This window comes from Cetorhinus maximus, chromosome 5 (assembly GCF_964194155.1).
Source record: "Cetorhinus maximus chromosome 5, sCetMax3.hap1.1, whole genome shotgun sequence".
Lineage (NCBI taxonomy): Eukaryota > Metazoa > Chordata > Chondrichthyes > Lamniformes > Cetorhinidae > Cetorhinus > Cetorhinus maximus.
The window spans coordinates 144793602-144814269 of record NC_135883.1 but is presented as its reverse complement, the minus strand read 5'-3'; the positions used below and the strand labels follow the sequence as shown (position 1 = coordinate 144814269).

The 20668-nt window shown below is 43.2% G+C and overlaps 1 protein-coding gene across 6 annotated transcripts in view; it reads left to right on the top strand.

Moving 5' to 3' along the window:
- LOC144680990 (sodium/calcium exchanger 1-like) overlaps nucleotides 1-15559 on the top strand; it is a 336456-nt gene extending 320897 nt beyond the window's left edge. For all 6 annotated transcript variants that reach the window (XM_078542630.1, XM_078542629.1, XM_078542628.1 and 3 more), the window contains one exon: nucleotides 14241-15559. In XM_078542630.1, coding sequence (XP_078398756.1) covers nucleotides 14241-14617 — 377 coding nt within the window. In that variant the 3' untranslated portion in view covers nucleotides 14618-15559. The remainder of the gene's footprint in view (nucleotides 1-14240) is intronic.
- The last annotated feature ends 5109 nt before the right edge of the window (nucleotides 15560-20668 follow it).

Genomic DNA, 20668 nt, shown 5'->3' with positions numbered 1-20668 from the left:
AAAGTCAATTGATTTAAATTATGTTAAAATAAAAATTATAAGCTTACCTGTGCACTCACCATACATGATTCCTTATCCTGTGACGTCACTTGGCAATATATCTTCACTTCTTGCCAGTGCTCCTCTCTCCCACCGTGCTTTGCTGCTCCACACCCTCTCTCTTCTATTCTCCACCACCGCTGATGGTGTGTCCGATCAGGTCCGCGCTGTTTCTCTGCTCTCTTTCTCTGTTATCCTCTCCTGCCGCTGCTGGTGTCTCTGTTTAGGACCATGCTGTTCCCCAACACTCCCTGTCTGTCATCCTCTGCCGCTGCTGCTGATGTCTCTGATTAGCTTTGTGCTGTTCCCTAACAGTCTCTCTCTCTCTGTTATCCTCTGCCACCTCTGCTGGTGTCTCTGATCAGGACCGTGCTGTTTCTCTGCTCTCTCTCTCCATCTTTCTCTGTTATTCTCTGCCACCTTTGCTAGTGTCTCTGATCACGAACATGCTGTTCCTCCTCTCTCTTTTATCCTCTGCTGTTGCTGGTGTCTCCGATCAGGTCTGCGCTGTTTCTATCTTCACCATTCCTTCATTCTCCACAAGATTTGCTTTTTCACCTCTAATAGCCCTACTCATTCTTCAATAATTTTCTTTCTCCTTTTGTGTTATATGTCTGTCTTTTTTCATACCCCTTTCAATCATTTTGCTTCTTCTTTCAGAATGTTCTTTGTATTATTTGAGTCTCATTTTAATTTGAATTTTTCTGCTCATTCAATCGTTTACTCTCTGTCAGTACAACTTTTACTTTGTGTACCTACAGAGATATTAATTATTTAAGTTACTTTGAGGAAAAGAAGTTTACCTGAGCTATATTTTTTTCCTCAAATTGATCTATATTTTATCTGTTTTTAGCCTCCTTCAGGAGATAAATAGTTTTGAGTGGGGTGAGGAGTGTGTATGTATATTATGTATATGAGAATGACATGGCATTACAATTGTGTGGGCTGAATGGGCCAGGGGATTTTTTCCTGTCCATTTTTGTTAGTATACATCCTAATCATTCTCCATGGTAATAAGTGTAGCTAAGGTTGTACCCTTTTTAGAATCTATTTCACTTTTTTGGAAATTTAATAGATATACAGAGATATAAATGACAAATTTGCTGTAAATAATAAACCCAGATTGTAGATTAATCATATGATTAATGTAACTTCTTTGACCATGCACAGGAAAAAGAGCCATTAAGTGAGTATAATCAGATGTATTTGTCTGAAGTGCAAAGTGAAAGGTAGAATATAGGCAGGTTATTTTTTTTTTCTCATTGGATGTAAACGTCAGAATTGGCTAAGTAATGTGCTTCAGGTGTAGTATGAGCAATAGGTATTTGTCATTTTTGTCAGTACTACTTGGGAGTTATTTTTTCTCTCATTTTCCAAGAAGTGAATTATAAACTCTGCAGCCAAAATTTGACAGCATACCCCTTTTGGCATCTGCTGCGCATTCTTAGATTCATCCTCGTGGCTGCACACACATTTAATCCTCTAAAGCATCCTTCTTTCAAAAGCACGGCTCCTGAGATCTGGCTTTCAAAGCTATTCATCTGAGAGAAGATATCTCCTGACCCAGCAGTTAAGCAACATCTTACTCCTCATCTTTGTCCCCAGATTCTCATATCCGTTCGCGCTTAGTGCATCACTCCCCTCTGCCTCACTCTCTAATTCCACACCCCACCCTGCCCCACACTCTCCAAGATGGCTAACCCTTGACTAATGCTCAAGAAGAGATGAGTAATGAAAGTGAGTAACTGATGTGCTGGCAAGGCTGATAGTTCAGCAGCCTGCTGTAGTCCTAGCAACGCCTGGCAGGAGCGGTGGCCACTGCTAGGACTACAGGCAGTCCCCAGTGGAGATCATCACTACAGCCGGACACCAAGGTAAGTGGGGGGAGGATTTTGCCATGGTCAGACTGATAGATCTTAGCAAGGAGAGTGGGGGGGGGGGGGAGGAGTATGTTTGAGAGGCCAGGGTGAAGGTAATGGGGGAAGTGTAATCTTGGGGGTGGGTGCCTCCGTTGGGCCCGGGGTCTCGCAAATGGGAGATCATTTCCGTCCCTTCCCTAACACCAGCCCACGCAGCTAAAGCTACAGGGCTTCCCACTTTGTGTGGGCCTCCCCCTGTCATGGGTAAAATAGCAGCAGGGGCAGGACAAGGCCTCATGTGGCATTAATTGGCCACTTCAGTGCTTCAATAGACCTCAGGGCAGGCAAGTCACCCCATGCTTCCACCGCGCTCTGTAAAATTTCATGCAGACCAGGGCCAGGTGGGTAGGCAGCGGGTAGGCTGTATTTTAGAAGCTCCCCACCCCAACCCACCCATTGCCATCAAACCTGCCGGCAGGGTGAATACCATTAGTCACTTTCAGTAAAAGGAGTAAGTATTGGGCTTCATGAGCCAGTCTGCTGGTTAAGTCCTGATGAAGCGCAGCCAAGATCGAAGATGTATTAGAGAATCAATGTTAAAGTGTAGTAGCCCAATCTTCATTTGTGTTCTCTTCAAGTAGAGTTCCCAGCAGGGAGAATGGGGACAATGATTTGCCTTTATGAGAAATCCTGACTACACATCAATCTCAGTCTTTTCCACAAATATCTCTGAAAGGAAATTCTATCAGCAATATCACAAGATCAATTGTATATAATGACATATTGATAGTACATGTTATAACCCTCCTGACTTTATAAGCCAACTCTTCATAAGTAACACCACAGGAGATCTGCTAGTGAGCAAAAGATTTTTGGCTATTGAGCACGCTGTTTGGGTTTTGGTTTGGGGAGGTTTAAAATTCAAAACCACTAAGTCTGAATTTGAAGTACAAAGCTAATGCACAGCCAGTGAGAGTGTGATTCAATTCCAAAGCTCTCATATGGATACTTAACTCAAAACTGCAGGGGAAACGGACGTATTAATTGGCAAAATGCCTCTCTGCTCACGCATGCCACACATCCAAATGAGCTGGAACTCAGCCCATTTTGAAGCTGCTTGGATCCCCTTTTCAGATTCAATTCTAACAACTCTCTGTATAATCAATGCTGAAAACATCTCACTGGTCAATACATACATACGAATTAGGAGCAGGAATAGGCCACTTGGCTCCTTGAGCCTGCTTCGCCATTCAATAAGATCACGGCTGACCTGATTGTAACCTCAACTCCACATTCCCGCCTACCCCCGATAACCTTTCACCCCCTAGTTTATCCAGGATCTATCTACCTCTGCCTTAAAAATATTCAAAGACTCTGCTTCCATCACCTTTTGAGGAAAATAGTTCCAAAGACTCACGACCCTCTGAAAGAAAACAATTTCTCCACATCTCTGTCTTAAATAAATGACCTCTTATTTTTAAACAGTGGCCCTATCAATGTGTGACTCCTGCGATGTGATAAAACATTAGCCCAGCTATGCCATATAGTATTCATTATCCTGTTTAATGTTTGAGTTTTTATAGGTCTAAAACAAGCTTCTTGGTGTGCTGTTAAAAAGCTGTCAAGAAAAAAGCTAATAGTCTCTTTTTGAAACAGAGGCCTGGACTAATGAACTCAGAACAATGATACCCCCATAATGTCTTATACCACCAACATCCTTGTGGCTGTGGAATAGAGGATTCCATTATGGACTTTCTTTCCTCCTCCCCCATTTTTCTCCATTAACTTTCTGATAGCGTAGGTTATTATAAATCCCATAAATTATGCATACCTTATAGATGTGGACGTACTTCATGTGTGATATGGATAGTTTAATCCTGATACAGAATCACAGTATTATTACAGCATAGAAGGAGGCCATTCAGCCCATTGTGACTGCAGCAGTTCTCCATAGGAGCAATTTACCTCGTGACTCTCCCTCACCTTTTCCCCGTAGCCCTGCACATTCTCCATTTTCAGATAACAATCCAATGCCCTCTTGAAAGCTTCGATTGACCCTGCCTCCAGCACACTCTCAGGGAATGTATTCTAGATCCTGACCACTTGCTGCATGAAAAAATGTTTCCTCATGTCACCATTGCTTCTTTTGCCAATTACCTTAAATCTTTGGCCTCTCGATCTCAATCCTTCCATCAATGTGTATAGTTTTTCCCTACCTACTCTGTCCAGACCTCTCATGATTTTGAATACCTCCATTAGATCTCCACTCAACCTATTCTCCAAGGAAAACAACTTCTCCAAACTATCGACGTAACTGAAGTTTTTTTAAAATTCATTCATGGGATGTCGGCTTTGCTGGTTGGCCCATTTATTGCCCAACCCTAATTGCCCTTGCGAAGGTAATGGTGAACTGCCTTCTTGAACCATTGCAGTCCATGTGGTAGGTACACCCACAGTGCTGTTATGGAGGGAGTTCCAGGATTTTGACCCAGCGACAATGAAGGAACGGCGATATATTTCCAAGTCGGGATGGTGAGTGACTTGGAGGGGAATTTCCATGTGGTGGTATTCCCATCTATCTGCTGCCCTTGTCCTTCTAGATGGTATTGGTCATGGGTTTGGAAGGTGCTGTCTAAGGAGCCTTGGTGAATTCCTGCAGTGCATTTTGTAGATGGTACACACTGCTACTACTGTGCATCAGTGGTGGAGGGAGTGAATGTTTGTGGATGTGGTGCCAATCAAGCGGGCTGCTTTGTCCTGGATGGTGTCAAGCTTCTTGAGTGTTGTGGGAGCTGCACTCATCCAGGCAAATGGGGAGTATTCCATCACACGCCTGACTTGTGCCTTGTAGATGGTGGACAGGCTCTAGGGAGTCAGGAGGTGGGTAACTCGTCACAGGGTTCCAAGCCTCTGACCTGCTCTTGTAGCCACAGTATTTATATGGCTAGTCCAGTTCAGATTCTGGTAAATGGTAACCCAAGGATGTAGTTAGTGGGCTATTCAGTGATGGTGATGCCATTGAACATCAGGGGCCGATGGTTGGATCCTCTTTTGCTGGAGATGGTCATTGCCTGAAGCTTGTGGTGCGAATGTTTCTTGCGACTTGCCAGCCCAAGCCTGGATATTGTCCAGGTCTTGCTGCATTTGGACATGGACTGCTTCAGTATCTGAGGAGTCGCGAATGATGCTGAACGTTGTGCAATCATCAGTGAACATCCCCATTTCTGACCTTATGATGGAAGGAAGGTCATTGATGAAGCAGCTGCCGATGGTTGGGCCGAGGACATTACCCTGAGGAGCTCCTGCGGTGATACCCTGGAGCTGAGATGAGTGACTTCCAACAACTACAACCATCTTCCTTTGTGCTAGGTATGACTCCAGTCAGTGGAGAGTTTTCCCCCTGATTCCCATTGACTCCAGTTTTGCTAGGGCTCCTTGATGCCACACTGTCAAATGCGGCCTTGATATCAAGGGCAGTCACTCTCACCTCACCTCGGGAGTTCAGCTCTTTTGTCCATGTTTGAACCAAGGTTGTAATGAGGTCAGGAGCTGAGTGGCCCTGGTGGAACCCAAACTGGGCATCAGTGAGCAGGTTATTGCTAAGCAAAAGCTGCTTGAAAGCACTGTTGATTGACCCCTTCCATTACTTTACTGATGATGGAGAGTAGACTGATGGGGCACTAATTGGCCGGATTGGATTTGTCCTGTTTTTTGTGTATAGGACATACCTGGGCAATTTTCCACATAGCCAGGTGGATGACAGTGTTGTCGCTGTACTGGAATAGCTTGGCTAGGGGCGTGGCAAGTTCTGGAGCACAAGTCTTCAGTACTGTTGCCGGAATATTGTCAGGGCCCATATCCTTTGCACTATCCAGTTTCTTGATATCATGTGGAGTGAATTGAATTGGCTGAAGACTGGCACCTGTGATCCTGGGGACCTCCGGATGAGGCCGAGATGGATCATCCATTCGGCACTTCTGGCTGAAGGCTGTAGTAAATGCTTTAGCCTTATCTTTTGCACTGATGTGCTGGGTTCCTCCATCATTGAGGATGGGAATATTTGTGGAGCTTCCTCCTCCAGTGAGTTAATTGTCCACCACCATTCACGACTGGATGTGGCAGGACTGTAGAGCTTAGATCTGATCCGTTGGTTGTAGGATTGCTTAGCCCTGTCTATTATTTGCTTCTTATGCTATTTGGCATGCAAATAGTCACCAGGTTGACACCTCATTTTTTGGTATGCCTGGTGCTGTTCCTGGCATGCCCTCCTGCCCTCTTCATTGAACCAGGGTTGATCCCCTGGTTTGATGGTAATGGTAGAATGGGGAATATGCCGGGCCATGATGTTACAGAGTGTGTTGGAGTACAATTCTGCTGCTGCTGATGGCCCACAGCACCTCATGGATGCCCAGTCTTGAGTTGCTAAATCTGTTCGAAATCTACCCCATTTAGCACAGTGGTCGTGCCACACATGAAGGGTATCCCCAGTGTGAAGGCGGGACTTCATCTCCATAATGACTGTGCAGTGGCCACTCCTACCGATACTGTCATGGACAGATGCATTTTCAACAGGCGGGTTGCTGAGGATGAGCTCAAGTATGTTTTTCCCTCTTGTTGGTTCCCTCACCACCTGCCGCAGACCCAGTCTAGCAGCTATGTCATTTAGGACTCAGCTAGCCCGGTCAGTAGTGGTGCTACCGAGCCACTCTTGGTGATGGACATATAAGTCCCCCACCCAGAGTACATTCTGCGCCCTTGCCACCCTCAGTGCTTCCTCCAAGTGATGTTCAACATGGAGGAGCACTGATTCATCAGCTGAGGGAGGTTGGTATGTGGTAATCAGCAGGAGATTTCCTTGCCTGTATTTGACCTGATGCCATGAGACTTCATGGGGTCTGGAGTCGATATTGAGGACTCCCAGGGCAACTCCCTCCCGAATGTATTCCACTGTACCGCCACCTCTGCTGGACCTGTCCTGTCGGTGGGACAGGACATACCCAGGGATGGTGATCGTGGTGTCTGGGACATTATCTGTAAGGTATGATTCCATGAGGATGACTATGTCAGGCTGTTGCTTGACTAGTCTGTGAGACAGCTCTCCCAATTTCGGCACTAGCCCCCAGATGTTAATAAGGGGGACTTTGCAGGGTCAACAGGGCTACGATTGCCATTGTCGTTTCTGTGCCTAGGTCGATGCCAGGTGGTCCATCCGGTTTCATTCTTTTTTTGTGGCTTTGTAGTTGTTTGTTACAACTGAGTGGCTTGCTAGGCCATTTCAGAGGGCATTTTAGAGTCAACCATATTGTTGCGGGTCTGGTGTCACGTGTATGCCAGACCGGGTAAGGGCAACAGATTTCCTTCCCTAAAGGGGCATTAATGAACCAGATGGGTTTTTACAACAATAGACGATGGTTTCATGGTCATCATCAGGCTTTTAATTCCAGATTTTTATTGAATGCAATTCCACCATCAGCTGTGGCGGGATTCAAACCCATATTTCCTCATCCATTAAATGACCCTGAGGAAAAGTCTGTATTTTACTAATGCAATAGTCATTCCTTGGATTAATATGTAAAATTTATTTCTCCATATATTAAAGACCATCTGTAAGACAGTTTCATTGCTTTAGCAAAGCTCAATGTAATAAGCCATTGACAAATTACAATAATGCTGCAAGTTTTTTAATTTTCTTATTTCTATTTTAATACATTTTTATTTATTCATTCACGGATGTTGGCATTGCTGGCAAGGTCAGTGTTTAATGCACATCCTGAAAAGCTGGTGATGGTGATGTTAGGCTCTCTTCAGCCGCTGCAGTTTATGTGGCTCCCAATAATGCTGTTTGTGAATGTTATTATCCACTCAACCAGTCCTGATGATGTCTATGTCTTGCTGCATGCAGGCATGGATTGCTTCATTATCTGAGGAATTAGTAATGGAATTGAACACAGTACAATCATCAGCAAAAAATCCCCACTTCTGGCCTTATGATGGAGGGAAGCTCATAAATGATGCAGCTGAAGATGGTTGGGCCTAGGGCACTGTCCTGAGGAACTCCTGCTGTAATGTCCTGGGGCTAAGATGATGGCCTCCAACAACTGCAACTGTCATTTTAGGTATGACTCCAGCCAGTGGAGAATATTTCCCGAAATAGGCTTCATGATATGTGCCCTTACAGCAATACAACTACTTTTTACACAGTAGATTTATTCCAGTTCAGATAAAGAGGTCAAATTGCATTCAGAGAATGGAAAGGCTACTTATGGAAGAAATGTTAAAGTCTAACTGATGAATGAAAAATAACTTCATCAAAGCAAAATAAACCTCACAATCAGGGACTGTGGTATGAGTGATAAATATTTCACATGAAATTCTTTGTCCATTATTTTGAAGACATTTGCCCAGATCTCCTGGTCGCCGGATGGTCAGAGACAGGACGTACCCCGGAGGATGTGCTACAGGACTCCTCAGAGGTCCAAATGCAACGACTCCATAGGAATTGCCTGGAAAATTTCAATTTCCAATGGGCAATTCCCCAGCTCCGTGGGACCCTCTGAAAAAGTCTCCAACTTTTGAGTTAGCGTCAAAGACTTGAGGGTTCCAACTCACTGACCTGGATTGTTACCCAGGAAATATTAGACAGGAAAAAAATATGTCTAACTCCCGGGTAACTATACAACTGACCCCTCTCTCAACTCTTCACTGACCCCTCCCCGACTCTCCTGTCCCCCCCACCCCGACCCTCTGACCAACTCTGACCTCCCCTGACCTTCCGATTACCCCCCAACCCTCCAACTCCCCCAACCCTCCGACTCCCCTCCTCAATCCTTCAACTTCCCCCCAACCCCCCCTCCACATCAACCCTCTGACACCCCTTCCTGACCCTCCGACACCCCCCTGACCCATCGCCACCACCCAACCCTCCGACACCTCTCAACCCTCCAACACCTCCCCACCCTCCAACTCCCCATTCCAACCCTCCTACTCACCCTGACCCTCTGAATCCCCCAACCCTCCGATTCCCTCCTGACCCACCATCTCCCCATGACCCTCCGACTCTCCCGCCTGACCCTCCGACTCCCTGCCTCGATCCTCCACTTCCCCGACCCTCTGACACCCCCGCCTGACCCTCTGAGCCCCCTCCCGGCCCTCCAACTCCCATCTTGATTCTCTGACTCCGCTGAAACCTCCAAATCCCTGACCCTCCAACTCCTCTTCGGTTCTCTGACTCCGCCCAACCCTCCAACTTCCCCCGACCTTCCAACTCTTCCTTGACTCTCTGACTCCCCCTCCTGACCCTCAAACTCCCCCTCCCAACCCTCCGACTCCCTCGACCCTCCGCCTCCCCCCAACGCTCCGACTCGCCTGACCGTCTGTCTCACCCTCCTAACCCTTACTCCCCCTTGACCCACCAAACCTCCTTCCTGACCCTACGACTCCCCCCCACCCCGGACCCGACCTTTCTCAATCTCACCAGCCTACCACCCTGCCACCTTACCACCCTATCCACTCTTTCCCCTGCCACCCTACCCAGCTGGCACCCTACCCACTTACCTCACACTCATTCACCAACACACTGAAAAGCTATTTAAATGTCCCAAAGCTTTTCATTGTGTTAGCGAATGAAGACTTAATAAAATATGACAGGTGGTGCTGTAAAAAGGAGGCATAGCTTGGCTTCCCCCAACCTATCCTGAACTACGAAGAAGGACTTTGAGAACAGGTAGGCCCCATATTTCTGAAGAGGCCCAGTTCAAAAGCCTGGGCCGGAAATGTGGAGATCCATCTTAGCGCAAAAAAAATAGGAGCAGAGTGTCAATCCAATGGTGATTGCCACTCCTTGGAAGATTCGGCCTAATTCTCCCTGAGCTAGCAGACAGACAAATTCCACATTTTAATACATTTATTCACAAATATATACAGCATGATTTCAGTCCCCATGCTTATCAATATGCAGTAAGAATCAGGATTCAGAATTATTTTGTAGACCTAACCCACATTCAGTGCTCTCACTAGAGCATGTGTGTAGCTCCATGGTAGCATCCAGCACCTCAGAGTGAGGAGACTGACCTAGATCTCTTTTCTTGCAAAAGAAAAGTCAATGAATTAAATAACAAAGTTCAACCAAAGTGTTAAAAGCATTAAAAAGGGGAAGTATATCTATTTGAACAATATCTGAGTGGCTACAAATCTGATGTACACAACTATTGCAGTAGGTCCTTCTCAGACTGTATTTTCATTTAAAACCAGCAGATTCCTCTACAATGCTTAGGAAACCTCATTCCAACCAACTGTAAATAAACAACCCTGTCCCCTTCAGGAAAAATAGGTAAATGAGATTGCCAGGATTAATCATCAACAAGATGAGTTTGAACTAAGGCAATCATCCTCTGTAGCAGAGTCAGTAATCTAATATATGAAGCATAGCATTACAGGGCACAATTTATGATTAACCAGACATTAATTCAGTAATGCTACCTAGGAACCTGTGATTCTTTTTATGCTTTCACGGGTCGTGGGCTTCGCTGGCTAGGCCAGCATTTATTGCCCATCCCTAATTGCCCTTGAGAAGATGGTGGTGAGCTGCCACCTTGAACCGCTGCAGTCCAAGTGGTGCACAAACACCCACAGTGCTGTTTGGGAGGGAGTTCCAGGATTTTGACCCAGCAACAGTGAAGGAACAGCGACATATTTCCAAATCAGGATGGTGAGTGACTTGGAGGGAAACTTGCAGGTGGTGGTATTCTAAATAAGTTTTGTGTTATTGTGTCTAATTAAAGGCAATAGTGATACCCTTGATTATTTTGTTACACCTGACTCATCACACTGAGTCTTTTTTGGCAGTGATAAAGTATAAGTAGTAGGAAGGAACAGATTTAGATTTTGAAATAGATTGGAGTCTGGGAGGAGAGCCAAGAATGGAACTGCGAAATAAATTACAATGAGAAAGTTATAAGTGGAGCATTCATTGAAGCGGGAGACCAAAGTGCCAAATGAGATTCAAGAAAACAGGGGAAAACTGTAAAGGTTGCTTGAAGTTAGAGGCAAATTCTGATGCAAGCTATTAAATACAAAGCTTGTTCACAACATGCTTGGTTAACACAGTAGTGAGGAAAGTAACACCACTGAGATCGCCACTCTGCCAATTTTATTACCATTTGACTCAGCTGATAACACAGAGATCGATTAGGAATTAAGTAGCATCTAAAACGATATATTTTTATTCAGCTACTATTTAACCAATGGTGATTATATCTTGAGGTAAATACAGATAGTACTTTTTACATACGAATATACGTAAGTGCAAAATAAGAATTAGGAGCAGGTGTAGGCCATTTGGCCCCTCGACCCTGCTCCACCATTCAGTAAGATCATGGCTGATCTGACTGTGGCCTCAACCCCACATTCCACCTACCCCCAATAACTTTTGACTCCCTTGTCAGTCAAGAACCTATCCACCTCTGCCCTAAAAATATTCAATGACCCTGCTTCCACCGCCCTTCGGGGAAGAGAGTTCCAAAGACTCGCAACCCTCTGGGAGAAAAAAATGATTGCTGAAAAAAGAGACGTGTCTAAGCTTTTCGTCTTGCACTCATCAGGAAATTATTCTCCTCTGTCTTAAATGAGAGACCCTTTATTTTTAAACCATTTCCGGTAAATATAAATTGCAGCCCAATCTCTGGCAGTAGATACAAAGAATGGTCAGCTGCAAGTTGATGTTTTTCATGTTAGATTCCTTCATATTGAGCCCAAGACTACTTTGAAGTGCTGACTCCTATTATTTACCATTGGAGCATAGAATGGAAATGTGAAATTACAGTGAGAAATTTATGAGTGGAGTGAGTGCCACTGAACTGGTATGGCAGCGAATGTGATCGAGCAGTGATTACGTTGCTGGGCTAGTAATCTAAAGGCTTAAACGCACAATTCTGAGGGTGAGTTCAATTCACAGTGTGGCTAGTTGGAAAATTTGAATTTGTCTTGGTATATCTGGAAAGAAAAAATTGCTGTTGATAAAAATCAGATTGAAACACGATGGTCCTGAAACCCTGAATGGTTCACTACTGTGAAGGAAACCTGCTGTCCTTATACAATCTGGTACATTTAGTGAAAGGGATGTCCATATCCTGACAATGATTTTTTTTTAATAATGATTTGAGTCACCCTCGGCTTGAAATGTAACTTATCACAGCATAGGAGGATGAAGGCTTGAAATTATCAGGGTGGAATTTTACGTTGCACCAAGATCGGATCCCAGCAGCGCCACCAGGGGCTCATAAAGGAGGCACTCTTCCCTTGTCCGCCACAAGCCCAGGTAGTGAAAGCTGCCAGGCTTCACATCTGGCGCCATCCTCTGCCCGCCACAAAAAAAATTGCACCAGGGGAGGGAAGAGGCCCATAAATGACCATTAATTATGTAATATTGCAGTGGGGATGGGTGGTTTGGCACCAGGAATGGCACCTATGACATTGTGCCCAATTTTAACCACCAATCCCTCGCCCCCCCAACCCTTCCCGATCGCCTGCCTGAAAAAAGTGGGGGAGAAATGTTTGCATACTGAAGGAGTCTTGCGCTGTTGGAGGAACCATTCTTCACGTGAGAATTAAAACTGAGAATCCATCTGCCTGTTCCCCAAGTTCAAGTGGATAGTCAAGATCCCATGGCATTTTTTTTGCAGAACAGTGTACTGGCCAATGTTTTTCTTTCAAACAACACCACTAAAGACAGGTTAACTGGTCATTTATCTCTGATCTATTTGTTGGATCTTGCTATGTATTAAATGGCTTTCTTGCTTGCCTACGTAACCACAGTGACTGAAAGTGCAAATTAATATGGTGTACTTAAAGCACATTGAGGCTTGTCTGACAGTCATAATCAGGCACATAACTGTAAATCTCTTTTTATTGGAGCTGATGAGGTAATGTTAATGAAATGATCAAGTAAACCAAGGGACAAAAATTCTGCTCCTGTATTTCAATGCCTATATTGGAAAATTATGCACCTCCAATGTGATTTTCATTCTTCAAAATAGTGTCTTTGTCTTTCTCTCTATCTGTCTTTAGCTCTCACTCTTTCTTTCAGTGTGTTTTCTGTATTTGTATTTCTCCCCTGCTCTTCTCACTTTCTCTCATTTAGAGTAAATCTCTGCTTCTTGCTGTCTCCTGTCCTCTGTCTGTTTCTCATCTTCTTTGACTTACGCCTACTCTGAGATAGAAATTGCTTAGTGTTCCCCCTGTCTTTGCAGATGTGAAATGGCTGCAGCATTGACCATAATGAACAATGCTATTTTCAGGAGCCCTTGCTGCTGCCTGAAATCAGAGCTGGCCCAAATTAAATCTGCAAGTCAGAGCCCTGCATCTGGTTTGTACATCAAAAATTCAAAGCAATTTAATCCCCTGGGCCCTTTTACAAATGTGCAACAGAAAACAGTATCTATAAACTCAAGAGATATTGCGGCTATTATAGCCTTGTGAAAATTAATCATTATTCCTTCCTCAGGCGAGAGAACTTATTTCACAGCAACACGGGAATTGTGACACTACCGACACATGAATTGAAATAATGGGTAGAATTTTTTGCTTGGCGTGCGGGTGCGCGCCTGACCCGCTCAAGCGTGAAATAGCGTGTGATGACGTCGGGCAAGCGTCCCAATGTCATCACGCACTTGCGCAATATTTCGGTTGGCGGACGCGCATAAGAGTCGGAAGCGCGCCCGCTGACAATTGAGGCCATTCAAGCAGTAATTAACTGAGATTTTTTTGTTGCCCGTCCAATGTTACGGTTGGCGAGCGGGCGAATCGGCCAGGAGGCCTTCACATTTTTCAGGAAACCGCATCCATGGGCGGGATAAGGTCGCCGATAATAATTTTTTTTTAAATAAAAATGTTTGGACAGAATTTTCATCATCCATATGTCCCTGTGACTGGTTCTGATTCTGATACATGGGCATTTTTTCCTGGTTTTTAAGATCTTTATTTTTTGCATTTAAATTCTTCAGCTCCCTGAAGCAGCTCTCTGCCTTCAGGGAGCTTTCTGCGAGTGCTTCCCCCACGCGCCCGTGCTGATTTCAGCGCTCGCCCTCCTCCCGCCCCCATCCCAGCGGCGCTGAGCCTTTCAGCGCGCACTTCACACTGGCTGGTGTTAATTGGCCAGCCAGCGTGAAATCGCGGTCAGGGGTCCGTTCCCCGGCTGCTCCCCAGGCCCGCTGATTGCGGACGCCCGCCAAACTAGAAATCCTGCCCAATATTTCAGTCTATATAAAGCAATGAAAATGGATACTGTGACTTGACCCATGGATAACCTTACAATTTAGAGGGCTTTTTTTTTTGTCTCTTTTACAGATACCTTTGCCAGCAAAGTAGCTGCAATTCAAGACCAGTATGCTGATGCTTCTATCGGTAATGTGACCGGGAGCAACGCTGTGAATATTTTCTTAGGAATTGGTGTAGCCTGGACAGTTGCAGCAATCTATTGGAATGCTCAGGGAAAGGATTTTGTGGTGCTGCCTGGAAATCTGGCCTTTTCAGTCACTCTCTATACCATATTTGCTTTTGTAAACTTTGGTGTGTTACTGTACCGAAGGAAGCCAGAAATTGGTGGTGAGTTGGGTGGACCACGGACTGCCAAGATTTTAACCTCAGCAACATTCACTCTGCTTTGGTTAATGTACATTCTTCTCTCATCTCTGGAGGCCTATTGCTACATAAAGGGCTTCTAATAGTCAACAGAACATGAACAAAATGGACGTTTAGTATTTCACTCACCTGCTGATGGAATGCTAACTTCTGAGAGAATTCCTTTTACTAGGTAGAAGTGGATCTCACAGTGTTCCATCTGCAGGGGCATCATAAACAACAAAGGCTATGAATGTGGGGCTCAATCTGCTGCTGTACAGATAAATATGCCAAATGGGAAATATTTTTTATTGAGAATAAAGAGCCTAAAACAATATTTACCCACAGTAGCATGCCCTCACCCATTCATGGAATGATGCCTCTGTATTAATGTGACTGTTTGAGATCAAGTTGCTTAACACACAAGAAAAATGGCTCGTCCCGTTATGTCGTTTTGTTTTGGATCTGCGTGCCCTACACTTCATTTAAGACGATGTGTGCTGACAGCTCCTGATTAAAATCCAGTGTTGTCAATATTTTGGAGTTTTTGGTTTAATTTAATTTGGGTTCCTTAGTAAAAATGCACAGAATATGCGTAACTGCTAGACATTTACCCATACACTGTGTCATTTGTTATTTTTGTACAATAGTGTTAAATGTGATACTGTAATGCTGTGCATGGTTAAGACATGTGTCCTGTATGTAATATAAATATGTCACCAATCTCAAGACCTACAGTGTATTGTTTATTATTAGGAATTGCTTGTTGCATTTAGTGAGGGGAAAGAGCTGTAGCTTTCACCTAAAATTTACCACATTCGCTTAGAAATATTTCTAAGTGGCACTGTTGGAACTAGCACCTTCACAAAAACATACTTGATCTATAAATATGACTTTTTTAACTTAGAAATTGAATGACGTGTTTTAAAATTGTTCAGGGTCATTTGTTAGAGTTTTATTTAAAATGTCAGTATTGTTATTTCTGATGTCTAGTTGATTTAGTTGCTGTCAGTGTTGTGGCACAATAAATCAGGAAGACAGTGTAATTGGGATGGTGCATTTAAATTAACCCGAGCAGAAAGACAATTACTGCGCATGTTAACATCATTAAGTAGGCGTCAAGAATACTGCTGTAGTAATCAAAAAACTCATTACCGTTGCTGTTTTTAGGGTCATTCTTGTAAGTACTGTCCGAACCGTCAAATGCCAATTCACAAGCTTCTGGTAGAGTTTCTGGTACAAGAAATGCACATTCCAAAATGCTGGCCGTACTACATGGCATTAGATTTTGCAAATAAACCCTTCAGTTGAGCTCTTGATTGAAAAACTGCAGACAAGTTACATGTGGAATCAATGATATATGCAAGATAAGAACTCAATAAGAATCTATTGAAGCAAAAAAGATTATGCAAACAATTTCTTGTGAGCCACAACTTCAGGTTTAGAAGGCTCAACGAATAAAGAGTTAAGTGGAATGTTACCTGTAAGCTGCACATCTGCGCAGCAACCCAAAAGTTCCCAAGCAGGTCACAGACAAGTTAGCCCCTTTAAGTTACACATGTGCAGGGGCCGCGCTAAAAAATTTAAAGGGACTGCACACTTAAATAATTCACCCACGAACTCCAAAATCAAATTAGAGGGTACGTTGGTTAAATATAGTAAATGTTTTCCTTCTATTTTTAGTTTGTTCTGTACTTAAATGACGTAAAGGTAAACATTCAAATTTGGTACCAGTTTGAGCCAATTTATCATTTGAAAGCAGGCTACACTTCATGACTGGACTTTGGATATTTAATACATAATCGTCACAGAAACATAGACAGACCCATCCTGAAGTGTCATGCATTATTTGTACACAAGCAAAACACACACGTCGTAGAGGACTCTAGTGTGTGCCAACTTGTTGCTTTTTCAGTGACCACACCTTGTGATACTTAACCCTTATCTCTCAGACCAACTATTTCTCCCTTCAAACTGATAAAAGATTTTGCTCCATAATTAAAGAACATAAGAAAAAAATCTGCCATTCTGTAACAGGTCTGCTGCCTTTCCTGTATAGTTTTTAAATCGATGGATTTTTTCCTCAGTACTATCTATGTGTTTATCTTAAATAACTGGGAAAACCAGTTATGATGCAATTGATTTCCTGTCTGAGATAGCAGGAGTTCTTCAGGCAATGTCATATCCATCCTTGGTGAAGAAAGGGAAAGATCATTTTATTTTATTCTTTCATGTGAGCATTGCTGGCAAGGTCAGCATTTGTTGCCCATCCCTAATTGCCCTTGAACTGAGTGGCTTGCTAGGTGGTTTCAGAGAGCAGTTAAGAGTCATTGCCACATTGCTGTGATTCTGGAGTCACATGTAGGCCAGACTGGGTAAGGATGACAGAATCACATGTAGGCCAGACTGGGTAAGGATGACAGAGTCACATGTAGGCCAGACTGGGTAAGGATGACAGAATCACATGTAGGCCAGACTGGGTAAGGATGACAGAGTCACATGTAGGCCAGACTGGGTAAGGATGACAGAATCACATGTAGGCCAGACTGGGTAAGGATGACAGATTTCCTCACTGAACCAGACAGGTTTTTACAACAATCAAAATAGTTATCATGGTGACTATTGCTGAGACTAGTTTTATATTCCAAATTTATTAATTGAATTTAAATTCTACCCACTGCTATGGTGGGATTTGAACCCATATCCCCAGAGCATTAACATCGGCCTCTAGATTACTAGTCTAGTGGACATTAACACTACCACCATCTCTCTGATAGAATAGGTTTTGTTGTATCTATGCTTGCATTAGGCTAAAGTCATTCCAGCCAGCCTGTAATTCTAGATTCATTTGGCAGGGCCATTGACCTATGGGAGCTGAATAATTCTTGGGATCACATTCCGTGGCTCCATTCATTTTTCAGTGAAACTGTAAACCAGTGGCGTTGATCATCAGTATTACTACACAAAGCACTGTCACTCAAGGTATGTTTGTTCTGATCCTACAATCACAAATGTGCTCAGTACACTTGAAGATTACAAGCAATATAAATCCACTTTAAACATTTTGCAGCGGATTGGTTTTATGAAAAGTATAAGCCATTGTTATTTATCACGTTTAGTACAAAAAATGATTGGCCCTGTCTTGAGAAAGAAGTCTTAGGGACAACATTATTTATTTCAATGACAGAGTATGCTATTGTTCTTTACATTCTGTCCTGCAGTTCTTGATATTTAAATACATTATTGCTGACAGAAGTGTAATTTTATTCTGTTAATGAATATTTACATAGTTCTTGCTGCCTTTGCTGATTTGTTGCCTGAAATACATCATTAAGACACATTAAAAAAGGAACTTGTGGGGATCATTAAAGGATCCTCTGGAAACAAACATCTTATTTTGACTGTGAGGGAGTGAGTGACGATCTTAGCGGTGCAAATAAATTTGTCTAATTAAGGACAAATGTAAACTGATTTCAGCAATGCGTTTTGGATGGTTGTTGTGCCTTGCAGCTAAATTTGATAGTACTTGGCATCAGGTTTTTATTCATTCAAGCTTATAACATGAAGAATGACCATTTGAATGGTGCATTAGAGGACTGGCAGCACCTTCAGGAGAGCCTTTTGCCTTTTTTTGGGGGACACTGTGCACTGAATTCAAACCAACTTGAAAACCGGTCCTTTTTCAATAGTGCTGCATAACCAGAGCCCAAGAAAATGCAGCCTGTGGAGGAAGCATTTTATTTTTCCCATCTTATTCCTGCCTCTTAGGGGACAGTGATTTACTGATGCTTGGCGCCCCTCCTGGCTGTGCACTTAGACTTGGGACTGACCACGTAGATGATTCCCAGACAATCGCCAGCCTGCATCCTACCTGTCCGTGGGGGACCATGTCAGTGCACCATTGTGCTGTGCTACTATATAGGTGTAATTTGGAAGCTTATTCATGGAGAACAATATTGTGTCCTATTGATTAGTAGAAGTACATCTCCGGCATGCTGTTAGTAAAATAATGGCATAGACACATAAAATTATTTAAATGAATATTTAGCTTAATTTATTTTTGTTTGCTTTTCAGGAATGTTCTTTTATTTAACTTTCACCCAATTGAAAATTAAGCATCCAATCGTATATTTTGTTATTGTGGGGATATTAAGCAACCCTAACCCATCCTAACCCATTGGTGAAGCTGAGTCATGGACCAGTGGACTGCCTGCATATAATGCACTCATATCCTACACGTTGACAAGCAATATAGATCTCATAGGAAAGGCCATTTCATATCATCATCTTTTAAAATAAGGCTTGAGCATGACAGGTAAACATAAAAATGAATGGGATTGGCTTGTAAAAGACTAGTGGGTTAGATACAGTATGTAGGCAGTCTGACCAGAAGTTTCTCAAGGCGCTTGTGCCTGACCAAAGTCCAATAAAATAGCTGCTTTTATTTATGTGGGTCTCATTATTTATTGCCCTTTCATCAGCGTGAGATGTTTTATTGAACCACGCTGAGAATGAACAGAGGGCTGTAATAGCACATTCAAATATATTCCCTTTGAACTAAGTAATTAAAATGAATTGTGTTTCAGCAAAATTTCCTTCTGTTTACCAACATCATAACTTTCTATTAGTTTTACCCATGAGGAGACCTTTAAAACTGAAAAGATCATATACATGACTTACCCCATCTGGCATATGTGCAAAAGATCAGCAAGTAGAACAGTAAGTTAAATCAGCTACTAAGCAGAGAATATTAGCTTCGTTATATGAAAACCAATTAAATGTTAATTCTACTTTTTTAGATAAAAGTACAAAAAGCAGGCAATATAAGGAATATTAAACACTCACGAGTTTAACATAACTGCATATTTGTAATTTTTACAACATAAATCAGGATAGTAAATATACCTTTTAAATAACACCTTGCACTATTGCGCATTTCACTACTGTTTTTGACAGTTGCAGTATCATTTTATGTGGGTTATTTAAGATATTGTTCTGTGGTTTAAGTAATCTTTTTGGTATTGCGTAACCTGAAAGCCCCAAAGGCACTTGACTTCTGACCATGTGCATCTGATACCTGTTACCAAATTACAGATTATCTGTTTGCATCTGTTGTAATTCTATGGCTGTGCTGACTCAGTCTTGGCTTTTGGGGTGATTGGTGACCTGCTGTATTGTACCACGTGAATGGAGGGGACTTGCAGCAGTTGGTTTTGAAATTGAATGGATGTGTCCTGCTAGGTGTAATGTTAGTTTTCTATTGATAGATCTTGAACTAAAGAGAAACTGACCTGTTGGTAACATCAAAAGGCTACAGCATTCTTGCACCACAACAAATGCAATATTCTAATTCTACTTTGACATATTAATTTACAGAACCACATAAAACCCATATTCTAAAATGTGCACACTTTGATAACTGTGAATGAATATTCTTAAGAGCTGATACAGGATCAAAGGGGAACTGCCTCTGTGCAAAGTAAAGCTTTGGATATGCTTGGTTTACTTCAGTTAATACAGTTTTCTTAAGCTTGTCACAATATAACAAGTGAAGTTGTTTAAAAAACACTAGCAGTTGAGAAACTTCTATTAGTGATATTAACGATTGAACTCAATGCATTTTTTCCCTGTCTGCTATTTGAACATGGGAGTTATCCCCTATAATACAAAACATTCAAGAGGTACCTTGTACACGCCTGTTATCACCAGCAGCCAGAAAACAACAGCTTGTTTCTAACTCCTGTGCAGTACAATGACAAAGGAAGCAGCCAACGGAACTGTTAGCAGGAAATCAAGGCTGGCACTGGCAGCAAGCAGACTAGGCTGGGACTAGTAGCAGGAAGTCAAGGCTGGCACTGGCAGCAAGAACACTAAGCTGAAACTGGTAGCAGGAAGATTAGGCTGGGACTGATAGCAGGCAGACTAAGCTGGGACTGGAAGCAGGAAGGCTAGACTGGGACTGGTAGCAGGAGCACTAGGCTGGGACTGGAAGCAGGAACATTAGGCTGGGACTGGTAGCAGGAAGGCTAGGCTGGGACTGGTAGCAGGAGCACTAGGCTGGGACTGGTAGCAGGAAGGCTAGGCTGGGACTGGTAGCAGGAGCACTAGGCTGGGACTGGAAGCAGGAACACTAGGCTGGGACTGGTAGCAGGAAG